At 25.8% G+C, this 9,619-nt stretch overlaps 1 protein-coding gene across 1 annotated transcript in view; it reads right to left on the bottom strand.

Annotated features, from left to right (window-relative positions):
- Positions 1 to 9,619, bottom strand: part of LOC107439894 (methionyl-tRNA synthetase 1) — a 42,991-nt gene that overhangs the window by 27,023 nt on the left and 6,349 nt on the right. The window contains 5 exon segments of the mRNA XM_071185855.1: positions 1,603 to 1,719; positions 3,021 to 3,127; positions 5,348 to 5,452; positions 6,932 to 7,038; positions 8,440 to 8,515. Of these exon segments, the coding sequence (XP_071041956.1) occupies positions 1,603 to 1,719; positions 3,021 to 3,127; positions 5,348 to 5,452; positions 6,932 to 7,038; positions 8,440 to 8,515 (512 nt within the window).

A 9,619-nucleotide genomic window follows, 5' to 3' on the forward strand; every position in this document is an offset into this window, starting at 1 on the left:
GTTAGCAATGTTTTGAACTGTATACTAAGGTATCAGTGTGAATTAATTTTTTTATCAAGCTTTAAGTAAGAATATTTAGAAGTTTTCTTTAAAAATTCAATATTAAACGATATATTTAGTTCCACTTTATTGTTTTTTAGAAATTTTTTAAGATTTTAGTTCAAAACACAGGTAATCGCATTATTAATCTAGAAAAAGAAATATTTTTAAATTTATGTCTTGCAATTTCTTGTAGAGCTGTTAGCATGACATGAAAAATGTGTAGTTTTTGAGCTCAAATTTGCCCTTCTTATTTTGAGAAATATTTTATAAATTTTGAAACTTTATTTTTAAAAAAAATTGCCAAAACCAGAAGAATACCTTAAACGGCTCTAGAGTATAATTTTTTGGGTTCTTATATACAATTGGGTTCTTAATAACAATTGTAAATAAAATTTTTGAGTGCAGAATCAAATTTATAGCAATGTATAAATTTGGGACTACTTTAAAAATCTTTTGTAAAAAGTTGGTAGATATGCCAAACCTAAAATAATTCAATATAATAATAATTTAATAATACTATAAAAGGAATAAATACTGAAGATATAATACAAAAAAAATATATCAGTAATAATAAAACATAAATGAAATAAAAAACATAAAAAAAGGAAAAAAAAGAACTACCAACTATTGCATTAATGATAAATTATAAAAAATTACAATAAAAAATTAAATTATATTATTATTATTAATATACCTCTATAGAAAAGAAAATTTTTCATTGCCTAATTTCCAATACCATTTACCAAAGATTCAAATATTGTTATGCTATAAACTAAATTTCTTGATATTGAAACATAAAAGTGAGAACATTATGTTATTCTGATCAAACAAAATTAATTTAATTAACTAAACTAAAGCCTTTATTTCTAATGCCATCAGATATTCTTTAGAAAGCATTTGCATAAGCTAATTCATTTATCTCCTAAAATTATTTTAACTGCAGCATGATTAAGCATATTGCTAATAACCCTACATACATAATCATGGTGATTTCTCCAATTAAGATTTACGTCAGAAAAACAAAGAAATGTGGGGGAAAATCCCCCCCCCTTTTTTTCTCCCACTGGACAATTAATAGACACTAAATTACAATGATTAGATTGTAAAAATTACAACTTTTAGTGATAGCAAAAGAAACAATTATGCCATAATAATTATGTTAACTAATACAATATTATGTCACAGTAATAATAATGTCAATTATAATATGTCATAATAGTAATTATGTCAATTATGTTAATTCAATTTTAAAATATGTTATAAAAATAAAGTAAAGATGTATAATGAAAAGTGAAAATAAATTTATCTATGTAATATTTTTTTAAATGACTTATAATGCACATTAATAAGAAACTTGAATTATTTTATAACAATGTTTTAAAATATAAAATGAAAATTCAATACATAAAATAAACACAATAGTTTTTGGAACATGTGTTCAAAAAAATGGCTCCCTAAAAACTTGAACTTTTGCAGATTGTGTAAAACTAACATCTTAGTATAGTATTCAGTTTTTATTTTTTTGTTAAATGCAATGTTAAGGAAAAAAACATTTATTACCTTGCAAAAACATCTGCACTAAGAACAGAACCAATTATATTTCCCAAATGAGGAATATTATTCACATATGGTAATGCACTAGTAACCAGGATATTTCTTTCTCCCTTTTTCGGCAAACTGAAAAAAAAAATTTTATTAAGTAACCTTACAATGTTCTTCAACTGATACAACATTGAGCTATAATTCCTACAACAGAGACAATTTTTTATTATTTCGTCCCATTGCTTTACCACAAACACGTCATTTTAATGTCCATTCCAAACTGAGCAGTTCAGTCCCTGGTAGAGACAAAAATGTTATTTGTAAATATATAACTTTGCTTGTGAATTCTGAGAAAGGTTTAGATGATTTCATTTTAGATTACCTTAGGTTACGTTAGAGATCTTAAGTTAGGTTATTTCATATTATAAATATATTATATTCATATTATAATAACATAGTCCATTTGCTTTACCACAAACACATCATTTTAATGCCCATTCCAAACTGAGTAGTTCAGTCCCTTGTAGAGACAGAAGTGTTATTTGTAAACATATAACTTTGTTTGTGAATTCTGAGAAAGTTTAGGTTAGGTTATTTTATCTTAAATTACCTTAGGTTAGGTTAGACACCTTAAGTTAGGTTATTTCATATTATAAATAGTTTTTAAGTTAACAGCAAATAACTAAAAACTAGAATTGTAAACAGCAAATGAGGAAAATATAAATAAAGAACTTAGTTCAAGAACAAGTAATATAAATATTAATTTATGCTGTTGATCTAGTAACATATTTTTGATTTTGATAGATATTTTTCAATAAGTCTGAAATCAAATTTTTTGATTAAAAATATCTTTGCTAAGTAATAAAACCTTTTAATGATTTTAGAAATGTAATTAATATAAATACATTAATGTGTCAAAAAAAACTTTTTTGTTGTTGTTTATTGATATCAAACAAATTTGCGGCAATTTTTTTTTTCTCGAAAATATATTGGATTTATAGATACTTTAAACCCAAATTAAGGCTTCCCCCCCCCCTTTTTTTTTTGGTATTTCTATAATATTCTTTGACTGTTCCTTGTTTTGTGCAAACCTGAAATGAAGGGCTATTAAATATTATACATTAATAAAATAAAGAATTATTAAAAAAATTTTGAAAATGGACTTTTAAAAGCTTTTAATAATTTTTGAGTTCGAAATAAATTCAACACCAGATGGCATCTAAGTGGGAATTTAAATAGTCTATGTATCATTTAAAATGCTCTCAACAAGCACTTAAAAGTATAATTAATATTATTTATTCATTTAATTAATATATTTATTCATTTAATTAATATATTTATTAAATTTAATATATTTATTCATTTATTTAATATATTTATTCTTTCAATTAATACATTAATTTTAAATTAATAAAACAATGAAAAACAATACTTACACGGGCACTTTAATTTCTTTCGGCTGTGGAATAGAAGCTTTACCTTTTACCCAACAACTATAACTGCGAATTACTTCTTCAGCTGTAATCTCAGGCTCTTTAGACTGCTAAAATTAAATTACTTAATAAAGTTTAATTATGAAACTAAAATTATAACTAAGTCATGAAAACCACAAAATATTACACTTTCAGAAGAGTGTTAAACCAAAACTATTTATAAAAAATTGTAACGATTATATTTCCCAATACGTCTACTAAAATTAAACTTGGACAATTTAATAGGTAATTTTTTCAAAAATTGATTTGAACATCTCTGTATATATTGCTTTTAAATTAAAAGTTTTGTAATTTATCTACTATCAGGTTCATGCTTGGCTATCAAATGGTGATAGGAAGATTATAAACATGCCTACCTAGATTGAACAAATTGTGTTTTGGCTTATAACTCAACTCTTAAAATATATTGCAAATATTTATTATCCCGAGAAAACTTGGACGTAGCAGAATTTGCCAGTACGTTTTGTTTCATCACGTTTTTACTCGGCTGAAAGTAAAAAAAAAAAAAATATCTACTGTGATTGGAAGTTTGTTTGGGAGTTTTACTGTTGGATTAGGAGATTGCACACACAATATACGATCATTGTATATACGATGGTTACTGAATTTACATAGAAAGAAAAAAATAAGTAACGAAAAATTATGTATCACTTCACTGATGTTTGGTTCACTGATGTATCACTTTGTGTTGTCCATTGTTTCAAAAACTATCATACAAAGACTAACATTTAACTTTTTTCATTTGTCCAAAATAACTCGCGACAGTAAACTGATGATAAATTAAATGTTTTTAACACATGAAAAAATTAAAATTTCAACTTAGAACTTATGTATTATGTTTTGTTTTAGTTCCCTGTATTTATTAATGAAATTAAAAAAAATATGTTGATTTTTTGCATTTTTTAAAAATAAATGGTAAGAGAAGCAGTTAATAGGAATGCTTTAGAGTTATGAAAGTTGGAGTTATTAATAGTTTTGTGTGGCCTTTATTAGTATTTTTAACCTATTGTTTGAGATTAAGAAATTGAAATTCTTCAAGGTAGAGAGAATGTAATTAAAGATCAAACTGAATCGGACGGAGAAGGCCAAGAGTATGCAATAAAAGAATTAAAAATTATAAATACAACATAAGAAAATTGCAAAAAAATAAATAAATAATATTCAATTTAAAAACACATTAATTTAAAAAAAAAAGATTAGAAATTAAACATGGAAAAAAAATTTAACACTATTGAAAAATCTATAGTTAAATTTTGTTACTTGTAAATTGCGAAATTAACTTTTCTCATCTCTATTACAATTTTCTCAGAGTTGAATTTAGTTAACACAGACAAAACCTGCTTATGTTTGAGAAGACATGGGTAAAAATTAGATTAAAAAAAAAATGGTGCAACAAAATAGTTCATCTAGAATTTTCCCATAAACACTTGAAATATTTAAAGGCCTTCCCTCCTGACTGAACTCAACTATCAAAAGAATGGAAACATAGAATAGATTTTAAAAATACTTTTGATCATCGTTATTTAATTTTCATAAACAATTTTTGTCGGACAGTAACTTTACTGTGTTGTACATTTTGAAACATTAAAAAGACAAGATACCATAAAGGGAGGTATATAATGTAGTAACTTTGATTTTCGATTAATTTTTTTTCTAGAAACTTATTCTACACTGAGCACTTTTGGAAAGATATAAATTTGTCAGCTTTCAGATATTTGATAAAAAGTTTTGTTTAGGCAAATCAGTTTGAACAGTATTAAAAGTAAATTTTTAAAAAAATGGAAAAATAGGAAAAAATGTACAGTATTAAATTATCAATCAAAAATTAGTAGGAGCATGATATTAATGCTTTACACATTTGAGAAAAAAACATAGAAAGTCTAAAAGTTATCTAGCATTATACATCCAAATCTAACAAGACGAATTAAAAAATATACATTAATAATGTATCATTAAAATTTGTAAAGAACCAAAAAAAGACAACAAAAAAGGAACAAAATTTAATTTAAAATCCAAGATGACGAGGAAAGATGTCTCTTAAATTTGTGCACATTGAAAGTAGAATATGTTCACATTGCAACTGAGAAAACTGCAACTGCAGTTAGCTGTTTCTGCAGATAGACAAATAAACTAAATAAAAACACTTCTATACATTGAATACAATACTATTTTCTTCGATAACAAACATAAAAATGCTACTATTGTAAACATAAAGGAAATTAATTCATTTATCGCTTTTAATAATTTGGTCAAAATTAATATATGCTCACTTCTGCATTGCTATCATCAGTTTCAACTGAAGGAACAAAGTCTGCAACATGGATTGGCATAAAAAAGTAATCACCAGTAAACGAAACTTCGCACAGCAGATTTTTCTAAAATATAACAACACACAAATTTCAGTAACTTAATACAGAAATTTTATCGACAGTCAAACAAATTAATATTAAAAGTGTAAAACGAAATAAATCATTAAATAAAGATATATAAAAAAACTAGATGTTTTTGCAAAATGATTAATTAAACTAAGTTTATATCAAAACTTACATTTTGTTCAAAATAAACAAAAATGTTTCATTGAATAAAAAAGTAATAAAATAAATTACCAAAAACAAAAAATTTCCTGTAAAAATAATATCAGCATTAGTATTTCAAAAAATGTTTTGAATGAGTTAACATAAGTAACAGACAAATAAAGAAAGTAAATTTGAAAATAAGCAATTTATCATCAACTAATAGTATATACAAAGTTTAAGTTTGTATATGTAGTCATATACAGTGAACTCTAGCATCTGATACAACAATAACCCCCTTTATTATGATAGTGTTTTGTGGTCCCTACAAACTTGCATATGAATTAATGCTATCCTTCTCTCAATATTACGATATTCTCTTAAGCAATAAACCCTTGTAAAACAATTTTTTTCTCCAACTTTCAATCTTATTTTCTCCATTTATTATTGGTTTCCAAGTTATTTTATCATCTTTTGCCATTTTTTCCCATCTTTACTGACAAGAGAAGACTCCCTGCTGACCACCACAAGAACTTCCTTTCTTAGAATTGCCTCCCTTATCCCTTAAGAAGTCACAGATGTGACATTCCTATCTGATTTCATTTCCTTCATGTTAAAAGCTGATCATGAGTCACAAATGACCACACACATCACATTAATACTTGAAAGAGAATTTTTTCCCTAGAGGGTGGGACACCATTCACAAATGAAAATCATTCTCATGCTTTGAACTCAATGCATACTTTGTGGGTTGACTTAACGATCAAAAAAAGAATAAACAAAAAATAATATTGGATTATTTTCAATAAAAATGGTTTTCAGGTATGCGTACGATTTTATTTTCTGAATTTAAATTGTTTTTAATATTTAACCATAATTAACATTCTGCGAATAATTTTTTATATAATATATAAATACATTTATACTTAACTCATATATAACATTAAAGTTAAGAAAAAAAAATCTTATTGTGTCCCTAAAGTATGCAGGCCCTCGATATAACAATATATCCCTCTACAACAATACATTTATGAGGTCCCCAAAATACTGTTGTAGCGAGGTTTTACTGTATATATATACAGAGGTCTGCAAAAGCTAAAATTTCCAGCAGCCACGCCCAATTTTTAAAAGCCAGCATATTACAGAATAGAAAACAGTGCAACTGCCCTTTCTCTAAACATTAAATTTTACAGCAATATTTGGTGCTAGCAATGATACTTTAGCACCACAATGATCAAGATTTGTAGCCCCTGTATATATTATACATGCATCAATTAATAAAAAGGAAAAACTAAGTAAGAGAAATTTAAAATCTTAAAAAGTTTAAAAAATAAAACTCACCTTTAAATCAGATTTCTCTTTTCCACCAATATGAGTAAATGCTGTATTTAGTGATCCTAAATCCTTCAAAGTATTTAGCCATTTTTGCAAATTTGCAAGATTTGAAACTGAAATAAATTTTTAAAAAAAATAATTAGTCTTATGTTTCCAAATAATTGTTCGTACATCAAAACTTCTTTTCAAAAATTTAATACATTCATACAATACATTTATGCATATAACAAATAGGGATTAATTTTCATTATATAGATTAAAACATTCAGTAAAAGATGAGCATAAATATGTAAAAATGTATATGTATTAAGATGTATGTAAAATGTTAAGACGCATGTAGATGTAAAACACTTTACATTAAAATTATATGTATCAATAAAATACATTATTTATAAAATACTACTATAATAAAATTTATTAAATTAATCATTATATTAAAAGATATAATTTAAATTAAATATTTTGATACTAACATAATTCAGTAATTTTATTTCTAGTTATTTCTCTCTTCTGTCAGTACTTATTGAACTCTTAGTTGGAATACTGAAGTTTAGGAGTTTTTTAAGTCTTTTTTTTTTCTTTTTTTTAAAAAATGCAACTTTCCCTGCTTTTCAGAGTAAAATAAAATTTCCTGACAATTCTAAGTTTTTTCCTGTTCTCCCTGACCCGTGGGAGAAGTGTATATTTATTTCCTTATGTTATACACCCCACCTCTCAGTTTGCACTTTACTTTTTCAACCTGTAACATTTAGAGCATAGTTGGCGAGGTTTAGGACAGATTTCTGAATGTTATTGTTAATTTTGAAACAAAATGAAAATAAATTTTGGTTTATTAGAAGAGTTTATTAATATTTTTTAATATTGCATCATTTATCCTTATGCAAAAACATAATTTATCAGTATTAAGAGCATATTTATTCATATTTAAAGGATAAAAAATTCACTTTTGCTGTTCAATGAATTGTGAAGCTTCAAAAGCTATAAATCTTTTCCTATTATATTATTTTCCTTTAATAAGTTTAAGCAAATTGTATAAAAAGTATCAAATATTTATTAATATAATTATTATGTGTGCAATGGTTACACATATAAAATTTTTACCTTTTACCAATATTCAAGGTTTTGGACACTTTAAGACAGTTTAGGACAGTTTTAGTCAGTTTAGGACAGTAAAACCCAATTTTCCTGTCCAAAACTAGTTTAGGACGTCCAAAACCCCAACCCTGATTTAGAGATATTAGAGAGGGAAACTAACAGTGTTACTGTCTGTCTTTTAAGTATTTGTAATAAATTAAAAACTTTCCTGTATTCCTACATGCTAATAAAAACATGCAAGTCTCAAAATGGAAGACAACTGCCAGGCGGAGGCAGGCCTGGAGGAAGTTGATTGAGAAGGCCAGGGCCCACCCGGGGCTGTCGTGCCATTGAGGAAGGAAGGAATAAAAACAATGCTAATATTTCAATGTAAAAACTGAAAAGGAATTATTTAAGTCTATATATAAAGAAGTCTATACCATCAGGTAACAGAGATGCTTTGTACAAAGGATAGATATTTGCCCACAACACAAGATCACTTAAATCAGGAGCATCCTAGAATAAAATTAAAATAAATCTTCTTAACTTATATAAAACTTTGTAACTTAACTTACATAAATTTGCATCTTTCTTAGCTTATATAAACAAATCTTTCATACTGCTTAGCTAATAAACTAACTAAAGAAATGTTAACGTAACTAAAATGTAAAAATTTGCCGTGAAAAAAAATTAAGAGAATATTTTAAGATAAATAGGTATAAGACTAACATAGCTGTAATTTATAATCATTTCATTGAAAGAAAGCTTTGAACTGATTGTTTCCATTTTACTTTATGTTCAAAAATTTTAGATTTAGTTACATAAATTCTCACAGCCAATAAGTGTTAGGTAGTTCATATACAAGTTCTTTCTTCTTCTTTTTTTTAGTTGTTATCCTGTTTAGAGACTAATGTTTATTGCTACGATCACTGATCTTGGGACATTCAATCAATATGAAACTAACTCTAATACAGTGTGTTTACAAGGTCCCAACTTATGTTTTATGGAATGAAATGTTGGCAAAATACTTTTCTGAAACATTTTACACTATTCAATTAGATAAAAAAAAATGTTTCTGATTGTGCTATTGTTATTTTCCATATGCAGGGCAATTTGCAGTAAGAATTGAACTTTGTCAAAAATTTGATTTTGAATATTATCTAACAGCTTCAAATTATCATCTCTTCATCAGCTTTTCTCATAATAAAAGGATATCAGGAGAAAATAATTAAAAAAAAGTATCAGCTCAGAATACATTTTACCTACACAATTATTTACATAAAAATATGTTTAATAGCTTATTAATGCAAATTTAAGCTTTTTTATATTTTGTTTGCGAGGTAGAAAAACAGTTTCAAAATTTCCTTCTGTTTCTCAGATATTAGTCCTGATTATGAATTTCGAGAAAAACACACAGAATATTCAGTTTTATTTAAATTAGTATTTCCACTCTCATCATTTTTCAAAATAGTCTGTATAACAATCACTTTCTGTTTCCTCAACCAGTGTTTTCATCTCAGAAAAAAAAATGGGTGAGAATTTCTCACCCTTTCTCAAAAACAGGGTGAGATTTCAGAAAATTAAGTGAGATTTCAAAAGTTAAAAAAAAAAAAAAAAAAA

Source organism: Parasteatoda tepidariorum, chromosome 9 (genome assembly GCF_043381705.1).
Source record: "Parasteatoda tepidariorum isolate YZ-2023 chromosome 9, CAS_Ptep_4.0, whole genome shotgun sequence".
Taxonomy (NCBI): domain Eukaryota; kingdom Metazoa; phylum Arthropoda; class Arachnida; order Araneae; family Theridiidae; genus Parasteatoda; species Parasteatoda tepidariorum.